The 16,071-nt window shown below is 41.8% G+C and overlaps 1 protein-coding gene across 1 annotated transcript in view; it reads left to right on the forward strand.

Moving 5' to 3' along the window:
- ddah1 (dimethylarginine dimethylaminohydrolase 1) overlaps positions 1-13,046 on the forward strand; it is a 107,384-nt gene extending 94,338 nt beyond the window's left edge. The window contains exons 4-6 of the mRNA XM_030372388.1: positions 2,346-2,465; positions 11,683-11,826; positions 12,802-13,046. Of these exons, the coding sequence (XP_030228248.1) occupies positions 2,346-2,465; positions 11,683-11,826; positions 12,802-12,918 (381 nt within the window). The 3' untranslated portion in view covers positions 12,919-13,046. The remainder of the gene's footprint in view (positions 1-2,345; positions 2,466-11,682; positions 11,827-12,801) is intronic.
- Positions 13,047-16,071: the final 3,025 nt, after the last annotated feature.

The following is a 16,071-nucleotide window of genomic DNA, read 5'->3' on the forward strand; positions in this document are numbered from 1 at the left end:
ATAACCCCAATAATATTTATGACGATTATTCAACTTTTGACCCATTTATCAGTTTTTCACAAACAAAGTATCTTTGGAACCCTTGAGCCAAGCCGAGGTCAACACGTCCGATGACACGTCATTTATTCCCCACATTGGATTTTCCGCCATGTTGGACTTGATCAAAAACCTTTAAAAGGCCAAAGTAATGGCTGTTAAATTATTACAGAATTGGGGAATTATTACATTATAAGGTTCTGAGAAATAAAGGCTAACCTGATAATGTAATAACCTCCCATTAATGTAACACTTTATTACATTATTGGTAAAGAGTTATTACATTATTGGGAAATGCAATTAATGACATTATCTGGAATTTATTACATTATCAGGTTCTACAGGCCATCATATGAAAATCTACGGCAATGTTTCAAATCTGACACATTGCCGTGCTGTGCTTGGATTTCATTCTATAATTCCTAGACTTTGCATTTCTATTATTTCATAATTTGTTGGATTATCCCAAGCGAAGTCAACCGGTTCACCACAGATGGGATATTTCCACTAGGGCTGCTCGATTATGGCCAAAATGATTACCAGGATTATTTTGATCAATATTGATGTCACCATTATTTACGACGATTATTCATTTGATTGACGTAAATCTGACACATTGCCGTGCTGTGCTTGGATTTCATTCTATAATTCCTAGACTTTGCATTTCTATTATTTCATAATTTGTTGGATTATCCCAAGCGAAGTCAACCGGTTCACCACAGATGGGATATTTCCACTAGGGCTGCTCGATTATGGCCAAAATGATTACCAGGACTATTTTGATCAATATTGATATCACCATTATTTACGACGATTATTCATTTGATTGACGTAAACATAACACTGCTTTAACATCCGTGATCCATTGTGCTACATTCCCGCTAATGTACAAATCTTTGCATACATAACACCAATTAAATCAACAGGGCACAAATTTTACAATGTTTAAATTGTAAAAGATTTCTGTTAAACTTGTGAATAAGGTGTTTATTCATGTGACCTCATAGAAGTAAAGTAAAAATGATTCCACTTTATTCATTGTACCCATATGATGAGTTGAGTGTAAACAAGGCCTGGAGGTTCAGCATTTCAACAGGCCAATCACCCAGAAGGTTCAGTATGTATGAAACTTGTTTTACATGCACCATTTGTCATGATCAACAACTCTCAATTTGCAAACCATACGGTCTGACCATTTTTACTTAATGCAAAGGCTAAAACTTGACCAAACACCAACCGATAAACTGCTTTGGTGCTGGAAGAGGTAAAAGCTGCAAACTCGTCACAAATGTTAGCCCATACCCATTAGGCAACCACCATACTCGTACGCCATACAGTCATACAGTAGGACATGGTTGCTTGCAATATATTTATCTTTAGTTTTGTTTTAAACTTCTTAGTTTTCTATGATCTTCAACATCTTCAACTTTTTGCTTCTGTTACTAAAATAATAGCATAATTCAGTTAAAATCTATAAATCCAATGTTTTTTCAGTTTCACCAACCTTTTTATGAACATTCTATTCTGTTCTGAACTCAAGTCCCGTAAAAGTCCCTCGGATGATTTTAGGTCGTTGCTGTTTTCAATTTGCACCACAAATCTAGATTCTGCAGTTTACTTTAATATCATATGAAGGGATAATTTAATAGTAACCAATGTTTAGAGCTCTGCTATGAAATACAGATGTTGAGTGGTTGATATGTCTGATTGAACATTTCCTGAGCTCTTTAGCCTGGTGCAGCTGGAAATAAAAAACACCTTGAATGGCTCTTATGCTGCTTGGCTTCTGCTTCTAGTTTTGGATGTAAATTAACAGGATTGTGATGCCGGACACTGCAACGATAGCCACTTGGGATCACAGTGTTCAAGATATGTATGCTCTGATGCACAAAATAGCTTCCGTATCGTGAAAATTGTGTTTAAATAAATGGCAATCAAAAGATATATTGTACAACTGTTTATATTATTACTCAAGTTATAAAAGTTACCAACAACATCAGAAAAATAGCAATTTCTTTTTGGTTTTTGATTTGATATGAAAATTCAACTAAATTACCTTGCTAAACCCAAGGGATTAATAACATCATGCACCAGAAATAAATGGGCTTGTTAGTTTTTCTCCTGCAGGCCTGTTATGTTTTTAAAGGTAACACAGCTTGTTTTATACCCCAGAATATGTTGGTTTACAATTAAATGATGACTTTTCCCATATGTCAAATATGTCAAAAAAGAATGCATTCGTCTGGTGGCGCATGACCCGCATAATCCTGAGATTTTAAACAAGAAACAAAACTGTACATGCTCTACAGGACTATGTTGTGTCCACCGTGCCAGTGCTGGAGGGGTTGCACCTCAAGAGCTTCTGCAGCATGGGGGGGCCAGGACTCATCATCATCGGCTCCAGTGAACTAGCCCAAAAAACCCTCAAGGTAAGTCAACCTGAGTGTGTGGGTTGTCTTTCGTATCCCAAACTAATTGTTTCCATGGTAACCAATATCCACGGTCGTTTTTGATTGTCCAATTATTCTTTTTTTCTCCCCTGATGCGAGGTATTCAGCATGTCGATGCATAGCAGATTCAACAGTGCAACCACTGATTGGCTACTTCAACAAGTGCAGAAAAACAAATCTGCCTACCTGTCTGTGATCTTACCATTTGAATCACTTCTCGTCCCCCGGTCACATACACACTCACAAGTCCAACGTCAATTATTGGCAACCAATTGTACCAAAGAATGCCTTACTATTGTGTTACACGATGGTGCCAGTCTCATGTCGAACCCTATGGGAGTGAGAGTGAGTCGTCGAAGGTCATATGGGTGGGGCAGCCTGCGCTCTTGCTCTTGGTTGTTGCATTGTAAGGCCCAATCCCAATTCACCCATTGGCCCTACCACTTAGCCCTAAATTTTGCGCTTTCACATGGAGGGGTGGGGCTGTCCCGGTAGTTGTTTCATTGAGGGGTAGGGCTAAAGGGTAGGGCTACATTTTCGATGGGCAGACTGGTAAACTAGGGTTATGATCTTGCTCCCGCAATACATCACAGAAAATATTTGTCTCCCCAAGTACCACCATTATGACAGATGTTATAAAATGTAACAACATACAGTAGCGTAGGCCTGCAGCCCTATTCAGCTACGCACATCTCATGCAGGAGGCACATTTATTCTTAAAAATAATATTATTTATTTTTAGCTGTTGTCAGCTGTACAAAGTGGTAGCACTAGAACAGAGACATGGAGACGCATACACATACACACACAGCAAGTGAGAACATGGTCTCATTGTAAATGTATTTACATTCGTACAGTGGCGGCTGGTGGTTTTTAAAGTGAGGGAGGAAGGACTGCGTGCTTGGTTGCCATTTGCCTGCATGCACTTTTAGTGGTATATGGTGGCATATGTATGTGAGACACAAGTTGTTTCAGGGTGTTTTGGGGAACCACAAAATAGCAGGGAGGGATAATTATGTGAATTGATACAAATCCACCAGTGGCAGCATTGTACTTTGAAAGCTGGTGGGCAGCATGTCTTGGACTACAAGGGGAGAAGGAAAGGATGCAAAGCCAATCAGTCAAATCAGGCCTACTCTTGATTTGTAAAACTAAATAAAGAAATCTGGGCCTAGCTTCTGGTTTATTTTCAGCTACAATTGTTTTAAGAAAAATGAAGATACAAGACCAAAAATGATGCCATTGAAAGTGCATCATGTTCTGAATCATTCACTAACCTACCTATCCTTTCCACATGTCGAACGGAATGGTAAAAGTATCACTTAAAAGAACAACAAGAACATTACTTCACAACTATTTGCATGGGCTGCAAGCATAACATTGTTTGAGGCAAATGTGGATGTTAATGGATGTTTCGGATGGTTGGTCACGGTGTTAAGCCAATTAAGATTGAGTGACTTCATTTATAGATCAAATCAATCCTCCCCGCGGGCTCCGCATCTCGGCCGCAGGCAGCCCGGCCACAGGCTCCGCTGCTCGGCCGTGGGCTTCGCAGCTCGGCCGCGGGCAGCCCGGCCGCAGGCTCCGAAGCCCGTCCACGGGCAGCCCGGCCACATGCAGCCCGGCCGCACAGTAGCACACTGCTCGGTGGAAACGAGTCATATGACTTAGCGGGTTTGTTGGTTCTCGTAGCCTAGACTTGAGGGGATAACCCCTCCCTCCAGGCTGGTCCACAGCCAGGGCTCCTGCTTATTGGTTCATAGTGCATCCATGCGCTATGAACAGGCGTAGGCGGGATCCAGATCCCTTAGCTAGTCACACCCACTCAGAGGAGGACTTTCCTCCTCTCTCCCATTGAACCCCATGTTATTCACTGGTCGCCAAAACTTTTGGGGAAATGAATGGGAGTCAATGGATGCTGAGGGAGGAACGTCCTCCCTGAAGTAATGTCAATAGGCGATAGGAGGTGCTAATGTCCCTTTACCGAGGGAAATGAACATTAGGGCATTAAGGCATTAAAGAAGTCATATTTAAGGGCATTTATTCATTATTAGACTGGGCAATCTACATTTTTTATTCTCAACAATGTTAAGGAGGATTTTTCTCCCTTTCCTCACTGGAGAAGCCTCCAGATGCATGCATACTAGTATTTTGATAGTATTGTTTTTTATCTAACGATTTTTGTATATTTTACTAATTCCACTGCTTACCACTTGATAGTGCATCGCGTACCACCAGTGGTACACGTAACATAGTTTGCGAACCACTGGTCTAGGATATCTTATACAATCGTAGAATGATTGTTTTCATTATTAATCCTCTTCGTCCCAGGTGGGACATAAGGCCTCGACAATCTGCCTCCATCGGGACCTGTCTTGCGCTGCATGATGTGCCTCGCCCCATGTCAGGTTAATCTCCTTCAGTTCAGCGGTCACGGTTCGTCGCCAGGTTGTTTTTGGTCGACCTTGTCTCAGGTTTTGGTCAACAACAGACTCAATTCTGCCGAGTAGAATCTTACAAAAGACTTTCGATGGTATCGACAGCAGCGATACCATCGCTGCTATCCCCCTCCAGTTGTCACAGTTTTGGAGGTTCCCTTTGCGTTTGGCGGAAAATGTAATATTGGCTTATCAATAGTGACAAAATACAGTACTGATTTGGCGCTTATCGCGTTTTGGAATAAAACCCCTGGCTTGAACGGGTTACAAAAGGTATCTTGCACATAGCTTAAACATATACTGGCTTCATGTTAATCAGCATTTGTATGTCATTTCACCCTGGTTACATACACCCCTCCTGAAAATTAACAACATCCTGATTAAAGGATTTCTTCTCAGGCTTACAAAAAGTCTATCACTGACACAACCTGGCACAAATGAAAGATGGACCTAGTCCACATAGTCAATTTGAAAGTTACCTATACGAAAATTACAGTGGCATCACTGTAATTTGAGAAGGAAAGGATGCAAAGCATATTAGTCAAATCAGGCCTACTATTGATTTGTAAAAGTAAATAAAAAAATCTGGGCCTATTATTGGGCCTATTTTTGCCCACACTGACTGAAGTTATTTAGCTATGTTTATTTTCAGTTACAATTGCTTGTAATGCTACCAGTAAGTCATGCGTACCTAGCAAACCATGTAGCACTCACAACACTGACGTTGCCATTACTTCTGATGAACTTGATTTTGGGAAGTGGTCTACCTCTTTCTGAATGAATGGAATGGTTTTTGTAATAAGACGTTAACAATGTCCTCCGTTTCCAATGTTTCCATTGTGCATTTAGGATCTCGCTATCGCAGATTTCACTTACTCTGCGTCTCTCAGACTGAGCACCTCGGCAATGCAGACCGGGTTTTTTATCGACAGCGTTGCCAGATTGGGCAGATTTCCCGCCCAATGATAATTTTTCCAGCCTAACATGGTCAAAAGTAGCCCAATTGGGTGGGAAATCGGACCAATCTGGCAACGCTGCTCAACATCCAGGGATCCTGCTTATTGGTTCATAGCGCAGACGGATAGATTTTTGCGCGAATCAGACCCCTTAAGGTCCCACCCATTCAGAGGAGGATTTTCCTCCTCTCTCCCATTGAAACCCATGTTATCCACCGGCCGCCAGTACTTTCGGGAAAATGAATGGGAGTGGACGGCGGCGGAGGGAGTACGTTCCTCCCTGAAGTAATTGTCAATAGGCGATAGGGGTTGCTAATGTCCCTTTACCCAGGGAAACAAACATTATATATTCAAAGGCAATAAAGTAGTCCTATTTAAGGGCATTAATTCATTACAATAGTCGGGGCAATCTACATTTTTTATTCTCAACAATGTTAGGGAGGATCTTCCTCCCTCTCCTCAATGGAGAAGCCTCCACTGGTATGTATAGGTATACTGTGTATACACGCTGTTGTGTCACATTCATACTGTTACTTGTTAAATGTATGTTGTAGATATATATATGTACATACTTACATATGTATATTTATTTATATAACATAACATTTTTATATACATTTATTATTATTATTATCATTATTATTATTATTATTATTATTATTAAACATACAAAGTAAGTAATAAGAGGGGTGGGAGTAAATACGTTTTTACTTCTTCTCACTCCTTTTCGGATCTGTTTACATTAATGTTTCTTTTTATTTCTTGTTTCTTTTTGCTTTTTATTTTACTATTGCTATTATTATTTTTTGTTTTGTTATTCATTCTTGAATGGCTTTATTGTTGTTTTTTGCAAAATTTGTTGTTTTTGTTTTGTCTACATATTCGAAATAAACATGAAAGAAAGAAGAAAGAAAGGTTCAGGAAAGAAAGAGGTAGATCAAAATCTCTATATTTCCCTTAGTTTAGGCCCCGTCCACATGAAGCCGAAACGGGCGAAACCGTTACGGTTTCGATCTATCCGGTTTCGAAGTATCTCCGTAAAGACGAAGCCAAGCGAAACCGGGTAGACCTGTAGAAACGCTGTAGTACACAAGCCAGGCCCATAAGGGGCGCTGCTTCTGCTACAGAAACCCAGAAGGAAAATAAATAAGAAAAGAGGCGAGCATGCGCATAAAGGGTGAGACTCCGCGGGCTTAACAGTCATTGGCTAGAGGATCGAAGGGGGGGGGTGATGACGTCATGGTTTGCGGTTTCAGTCGGTTTCAGGCGTCCACACGAATCCAAAACGAAACCGGGTAGATTTGAAACCACCTCCGAGGGTGGTTTCAGAAGTTTGCGGTTTCGGTCAGCGGATTCGCCGGCTTCGTATGGACGGAAGGCCGAACCGTACAAGACCTTTGCGGTTTCGCCATGAAATCGGCTTCGTGTGGACGGGGCCTTAATGTGACGCCTTGTATGTGACACAAACTTTGGTCCAAAATACTTAGTCCATAGACATTTTGAATTGCCTAATTCATTACAATTTATTTATTATTTATTACCATCAATGTATTACCATGTTACCAACGAATTGGTCTGTAACCTTGTACATCTAATTATAATAATCATTATGTCAACATTTCATGAATACAAAACGAGGTGCATTTTCTGTTCATTTCAAGTTGTCATGACAGGGACATGCTCTGGTAATGCCATCCTGGTGAAGTTGTCATTATAAAGTCATCCCAAACAAATTTAATGTTAGCTTGTCATGACCAAGACAACTTCTGGTAATGTCACTTTGATTAATGTCAAATTGTCATAATCAAGACAACCCAAACAATCCTTGTCATAACAAAAACCGAATGACACTTAATGACAGAAGTCATAAACGTTTATGACATGTTCATGAGTGTCATGTCATAGTTATGACAGTGACATGTCACTTATGTAGATACCCTCAAATAAAGTGTTACCGTTTCTAGTAACACATAATCCAATAATATCATTGAAAGTAAAAAAAGTACTTTCTCAAGGGGGTAAAAACTGTATTTATAATACATCACTAAAAACACCTTTCAAACCTTCTCTAATGTGCAGAGACTATCAGCACCTATATTTTCCTTATACACTTTTGTTTGGATGGTGATCATTACAACTCATTACAGTTGGTGAAAATGCAAGATTTAATATACAACATTGACCCTAGTTTGTCATGTTCTAAGTTTTTTGGCTGTGATCTAGGGCTAAACAATATGGAGAAATAATCTAATTGCGATTATTTTGACCAATATTGTGATTGCGATTTAATATGCAATTTTTTTACTTTGTTTTTTTTACTCATGTTTTGTATTATTCACTAAAAAAGCAAATCATTCTTTAGCATGACCAACACAACATTGGAAGCAGTCAACATATAAACTGTTATTTTCTTTAGGCCAGGCCGATGTGTTGAGATTGATTGATATAACATCTTTAATTAACTATTGAATTGTTAAATTAAAATAAATATACATTTTACTGATCTCCAGACAGTAACGGTAACAAATCACAAAATAAAATAAATAAAAGAAAAAGTTTTGTTTTTCGTGTTTCACTCTACACTATAACTATCACTTCTTATTTTGTGTGTGTGTGTGTGTGTGTGTGTGTGTGTGTGTGTGTGTGTGTGTGTGTGTGTGTGTGTGTGTGTGTGTGTGTGTGTGTGTGTGTGTGTGTGGCCAAATGGGTCACAACTATGCCTCATTATAGAATAGAATAGAAAGCGTTTTATTGTCATTTCCCAATTGGTGCATTCGAGAAAATACATAAATATATAAATAGAACAAGAACAACAGTATACCAAATAGAAATGTAAATAATGTAAAATAAATAATAAAGTAAAATAAAGTAAAGTACAATACAGCAGTGGGAGGTTAGGGGGGGGTCAGTCAGTCGGGGGTCAGTGCATGTGTGTGTTCAGGGTGGATACAGCTTTTGGGAAGAAGCTGTCTCTGAACCGTGAAGACCTAGTTCTGATGGACCTATAGCGCCTGCCAGAGGGCATCAGGTCGAACAGGTGAAAGCCAGGGTGGGAGCTGTCATTCTCTCCGCTCTGCTTAGGCAGCGGGAGATGTATATGTCCTTCAGGGAGGGGAGGGGGCAGCCAGTGATCCTCTGTGCGGTGTTTACCACTCCCTGGAGTTTCTTCCGCTCTGCCTCAGTGCACTGTGAAAACCAAACTGAGATACAGAACGTCAGAAGACTCTCGATGGTGGAGCGGTAGAAGGTCACCAGCAGCTTCTCTCCCACGTTGTTCCTCCTGAGCACCCTGAGGAAGTGAAGCCGCTGCTGAGCCTTCTTGACGTCCGCCGCCGTGTTGGCAGTCCAGGAGAGGCCAGCAGAGATCATGGTGCCCAGGAAGCGGAAGGTGTGGACTCTCTCTACACAGTCACCGTTGATGTAGAGGGAAGCCGGGTCTGCTCTGCTTTTCCTGAAGTCCAGGATGATCTCCTTAGTTTTTGTGATGTTCAATGCCAGGTTGTTGTCTGAACACCACGATGTTAACTTCAGGATCTCATCCCTGTAGGCAGACTCGTCTCCCTCTGAGATCAGTCCCACCACCGTTGTGTCGTCCGCGAACTTCACTATGGTGTTGCTGGGGTGGGTGGGACTGCAGTCGAAGGTGTACAGAGAGTACAGGAGTGGGCTCAGCACACACCCCTGTGGAGAGCCTGTGCTGAGGGTGCGGGTGGAGGAGAAGTGGGGACTGAGTTTCACCTTCTGGGGTCGATTTGTGAGGAAGTCACTAATCCAGGAACAGGTGAGCGGGTCGAGACCCAGAGCTGACAGTTTGCAGACCAGGATAGCCGGGATGATGGTGTTGAAGGCTGAGCTGTAGTCAATGAAGAGCATCCTGACGTAGCTCTCCCGGTGTTTCAGGTGACTCAGCGCAGCATGAAGGGCTATGGCAATGGCGTCCTCGTGGATCTGTTCGCTCTGTAAGCGAACTGGTGAGGATCTAATGTCGGGGGGAGGTTGGCTTTTATGTGGTGTAGGAACAGCCGCTCGAAGCACTTCATAATGATGGGTGTGAGTGCTACTGGGCGGCAGGGCCGTGTCTAACGAATGGGCTGACCGGGCTGTAGCCCCAGGCCTCGCCGCTAGGGGGGCCTCCGGTCGCTGAAGGTCAAATGACAAAAATCCATAAAAAAAAAAAAAGAAACGAGCGAAAATGCCGGGCCAAAGGAAACATGAGAGCGGAGCAAAAAAACGAAAATTAGATGAAATAAAAAAGGAAAGAGCGAAAGAATTATTACAGAAAACACCCAAATTAACCAATATGTGGAGGAGTAATCAGCCCGCTGTAGCAGCTACCACAGCAGTACACTGTGACTCGACAGGTGAAGCGCACCACCCCGGCCGATGACACAGACAAACCCACCCTTGTGTCCAATGCGGTGGATGGTGCGCCCCCCCAGCTGTACGGCTGCGTCCGGGATCGACGGGTAAAGCCATGTCTCAGATATTACAGACACGCAACAGTCTCGTACATAGCGGTTACCGTTGGCGAGTAGTTCCAGCTAGTCCATTTTGTGGGTCAGAGATCTTGCATTGGAGAGGAACATACTCGGTAGAGGAGGCTTATGTGGGTCTTTGTGTGTAGGCGTTGAAGCCTTCGTAACGCCACATTGTACGCTTATGTTCTAAATCATCACAAAGTTTGATGACATTGTGAATTAATGTGGGATCATGGGAGTTGTTGTCATTACCCATCCTGGTATCACTTGATTTCATGCTCATAGTCACAAAAATGAATCTATTGAATCTTGTGTCCCAGAGCACGATTGTCTGACTTTTCGTGCTACACAGAACAAAATGAAATCCCATGCATTTTGAATAGGAGCATTTCTCAGACTTTTTCTTTCCACACAGAATTACATTTAAACCCATGCATTTAGAATGGGAGCGTTTGTCGGACTTTTTTTCATGCTGGTCTGAACAACATTTAAAGCAATGCATTTCTAATTTGCTTCGACTTCAGAAGGGGGGGTCTGCGTAGATAGTACAGTGCACCCTCTTGTTATGTACAGTCAAAACAACAAATGCAACAAAGGGTAAATGCCGCGTATTTTGGATACGATTTTTCAGATTTTTGCAGTAGACCTCCTCAAAAACTGAAACTAACCACGCCCCTCCACCCGGTCTCACACCGAAATGTAGTATAACTACGTTGGTCCACAGCGGATAAAGTAGTCTTTTTACAATAACGTCCCTAAATAGGTGACATTAATTATGTTTTTTGTCGTTGCTATGGTGGTTGCTATGGACAGTGCTATCCCTGAAAACCAACAAATAGTGGACATCATTTGATTATCAATGGAAAATGCAATATCAACATTGTGTCAGCATTAAAATGCGTTTCGATAACAGTTCTAGTTAGAAATGTGCCTTTTCTTGTCCTAATCAATCAATCTTGTGTATAATGTATAGTTGAAAGACCAGTTTAGACCCCAAGCAAGCATGAGAAATGCCACTGGTTGTGGCGTTTCTCATTATTGTTTTGTGGTTTTGAAAGACTATAATCGAGGTTGGCTCGATTATAGTTGGCTATTTAAGATGTAACCAAAATTACATACTTATTATGTAAAAATATAATTTATTAGAATGAGCTACATTTGTGTAGCATGTATGTATCCATGGGCAGATGTTCTGGCCATTAAACATCAAGGGCGCATGCACCCACGCTGTGGTTATAACAAAAATAATGTTTGGTCGGCCGCTGGGGTCCTGGGTCCTCCATTAACCCCAGCTAGCTAACCCTCACCTTTCTGTTGTATGCAGATTATGCAGCAGATGAGTGACCACCGCTATGACAAGCTGACGGTGCCCGACGATATTGCCGCCAACTGCATCTACATGAACCTGCCCGACAAGGGACACGTACTGCTTCACTGCACACCAGAGGAGTTTCCAGAGAGCTCCAAAGTAATCACTCGCCTGCATACACTTCTATCATAACCGTTTCCTCTATAAAAATGTGAATTCTTATTACCAACCAATTACACAGATCGCTGCCTTATTGATTAATTTAATTAATTAAAACAAAGACTCTGTCTCTATGTGTGTGTGTGTGTGTGTGTGTGTGTGTGTGTGTGTGTGTGTGTGTGGCCAAATTGGTCACAACTATGCCTCATTGTAGGCGTTGAAGCCTTCGTAACACCACATTGTACGCTGATGTTATAAATCACTGTAATCACTGTATTAAAAGAGGAACGTGAGAAGGAGAGGAAACAGAAGAGACGAGAAAACAATAAAGCACATTATGTTGTGTGTTGTGTTGTGTTCACATGTTGTGTGTTCCTAATTGTACTCCATGAACGTGACATTTCTTGGCCCCCAAAGCCTCAATCTGACACACTACCTAACTCCAGAGGAATCTGTTTAGATGATCCCACTGGCCTTCATAATGCTATATACCGTGTCACAGCGAGATTGAAGTCGGAGTTTAGAGTTTTGTGAGTGAAAAATGTCAGACAATGTTGTAACAACATAAAAATACAGTATTCTTCAAAATAGTTGTAAGAGAATGTACAACCTGACGTGTGAAGACACTAATCTACAACCTGATGTGTGAAGACGCTAATCTAAAAACTGATTTACGACCTTGATGGGCCAGGAGGACCCATCAGGGTCGTAGCAGGAAGGAGGAAGATAGAAGCATAGATGATTGAATGAGGAATACTGTATTTTATTTATCACACATTTTATTATTTATTTATTATGTGTAGAGAATGATCACACTTTTATGAAATGGTAATCATGATGCAACCAGGTGGGTCCTGAAGTAAAATCGTGGCATGGTAAAATATCCAAAGTAATATACATAGTTTGCTGAAGTGAGAGACTGTGCCTCTCCTCACTCATATGATTACTACAACTACCGTTTTTTGTGTCTTGCAGGCGTTTGAGAAGCTGAAAGACTACATTCTGATCCCGGTGTCCAACATGGAGAAGGGCAAAGTTGACGGGGCACTCACATGCTGCTCGGTGCTGATCAACAAGAAGGCCCACGTCTGAGCTTACTGACTAAATTACTCAAAGTTGGAAAATTGTTTCATCCAACGCCTAATCGAGTTTCAGATTACAACCATAATCACTGTTAATGGATATATAAATAAATAAATAAAAAGTGATTAAGAAAATGGCCTGCTGGTGAAAAAACTTGGTTGCTTCCCATAATACTACTGATATGAAGTACATTACTTTTTTTTAATAACAAATGGTCCTACTCAAGGGTTTCCGCTCTTAAAGCTATCATCTACGACAGGAATGGGGAGGATGCGGGCAGCATGCGGCCCGCATCCTCACTCAGTGCGGCCCGCATCCTCACTCAGTCAGGCCCGCACATAATAAAAAAAAAGAAAAAAAAAAGAATAATAATAATTGATCGAGTTACAGAAAACTCAGTCAAGAAAGATGAGAAGAATTCATAGAATGCGAAGGCAAACCCATGCGTCTAGTTTGCTTAGAAGCGATATCAGTCATTAAAGTTATCCACTTAAAGGAGCATTTCACCGGTGGAGGCATGAATATGTATTCAAATTGGGTCCTATATGTAGTCGAATAATAAAATAAAATTCTAATTTGGTGCCGTCTTGACCGAGAAAAGGCAGAAAGTGACTTTTTGGCGCTTGTGGATTGAAGACAACAACTCCCACCATGCACAGCTTCGCTGGCGGCCACTCCCGCTGATCATCTCCGCCTATCGGACACCTCCTTGTTCCATCTACTAATGGAACAAATCAGCGTGGAGCTTGACCCGACGTCACTGGCAGAGAGTAGAGACGCTTGCACAGAAGCATACGGCCGACATCTTTCTTTATTCTGGGTGGAAATAGTAACATAGTTACGCCATTAAATGCGTTTATGTAAACATTTTTAGCGAGAAATGTGCATTTTACTTTCATAATGTTCGCTCGTTGAATGTGAAGGATGTTTGGTTTGATAGTTATGACGAAGAGGGAACGCTCCATTCACTTGCATGGACAGCGTCTCTGGTTGCTAAGCAACCTCAACGTCTTGGCGGACTATCTGCTGATCAACACTACGAATGCTGGAAACACACCAGACACATCATGTGAAGTTATTTAACCCGATTATTGTTATTTATATCCGAGATTATTTAATCTAACCCGATCTAAACTCTATCATGCACCCAAACACGGCGGCGTTTGGGTTTCCTACCTCAGACTCCTAAATCCAGCGCAGCCACAGGCGCGTTGAACCATTTTTGTGACACACAATGATCAAGCGTCAAGTTAGGCACGTTACACGCGTTTGGTGTGGCCGTAGCATTATGCGGTTTCACCCAAAAAATCGGCTTCGTGTGGACGGGGCCAAGAAGGCGAACATCACGTCACCAAGTCACCAAGACGGGGAGACAGCGCCAGGCGACTTACGCCACTATCTGCCAATGGATCGTGGATGCCTGGGCTGATATAACAGTCTCAACTGTGGTCCAAGCTTTCACGAAGGCAGGAATAATCACTGAACTGCCAGGCAACAGCAGCGACACTGACTCGGATAATGACGAGAGGGATCCGGGCATGTTGGATGCCATACTTGCCCAACTGTTGAATTCGGACACACAAGAATTCGAGGGATTCGTAGACGGGGAATGAACTGAAAAAGTGAGCTTATTGTTGAGATATTGATATTGATCAGATATTGATGAGATATTGTTAATATGCACATTAACGTTTGAACATCGTTACCATGGGAGTGACCGGAGTTGTCAGAACGCTTAATAAAGTTTGACTTTATCTGACTGTTTTGTTGACATTCCCTTTAGCACAGCTCGGTCTAGTCGATGCATAACGCAACCCCAGTCAAACGTTTGACTGCAGTATCTTCTATTCTATGCGCCTTATAATCCGGTGCGCCCTATATATGAAAACAGTTCTAAAATAGTCCATTCATTAAAGGTGCGCCTTATAATCCGGTGTGCCTTATAATGCGGAAAATACGGTAGTCCTCGTTTGTATTTCTTTCGAAATGGTGAACTTTTGCATGGAGCCATCTTCTATGTCAGATCCAGTACCCTCCGCCAATGTACTTCAGTTTTATCAACAGCCTCTGTTATCTTAGCTACAGACGCTGTGGATGTTAGTTTCTGCTGGTGAAGTCCCACCCACTGGCACTGCTCTAATAGGTCTGTAGCGTCAGTGGGTCCCACCCCCTAGAGGGGGGTGGGACTAGTGGTTGTAGTCTTACGAGAATCATCCCTGTAGAACTGCACTGGTCAGATCAATAGTTTCAAAGCAGGAGTCAGGCAAATCAGAGGAAGGCTCGAGATGATTCAAAACATCATCATCACTTGAATCAGTATCCTGCCCCTGGCCGATGGGGGCTTTTGTATTGTCTTTTGGAGTTGAATGAGTGCGATGGGATTTTGTTGAACCTTGTGCAGTCACAATCTCGGATGTGCCCCTATGTTTTTTGGACTTTGGTTGCATCTGGAAAAGCAGGTTCTGTAATGGAAGAAATCATGTTTAATTTTTTTGAAAGCGGTTATTTCAAATATGGCAGGGTGAAACACGTTTTCACAATGTATATTCAATAGTGATAAAAAAAAATATTGCACAAGAAAGCTCCATTACTCTATTAAGCATAATATTTGAAGATTTTTCTGATGTAATTCATACACACACACACCCACATATATATCACAGGTACAACAATCTATTTCCATCGGCCTCTGTCATTATTACTACTTTATTTTTTGCAAATATTTTTTAGGGCCACAAACCTGATCAGTGATGTCGCTGCGTGATGAAGGCACAGGCTCCAGGTCATCAGTAAATGCTTCATCTGCATCAATGGGAGTGATGGCAGATACAGCCTCATCTGAAGTGGATAAACACTGTTGAGAATCCTCATCTAAGGACTGATCTGTTAAAGCTGCTTGTTCTTTGGTGCAGATGTAAAATCTAAGCAGCTTTAACTTAGTTTGTTGGTAAAGACTGCCGATAGATTCATTTAAAGCAATCTCCTTTCTTTTGAAATCACAGACAACAAAGTCAAAGTCTTCTGCTCGGCCCTTTGTCGAGGCTCCGTCTGGGAAAAACAGCTGCTTTCCCAGTTCGAGGATCAGAGACACCGTTGAAGCTTTCCCCCCCCATTTTGGGTCCTGACTTGATGGTAATCGATGCCAGTAAAATGAAGCCATCC

Source organism: Gadus morhua, chromosome 12 (genome assembly GCF_902167405.1).
Source record: "Gadus morhua chromosome 12, gadMor3.0, whole genome shotgun sequence".
In the NCBI taxonomy this organism is placed as follows: domain Eukaryota; kingdom Metazoa; phylum Chordata; class Actinopteri; order Gadiformes; family Gadidae; genus Gadus; species Gadus morhua.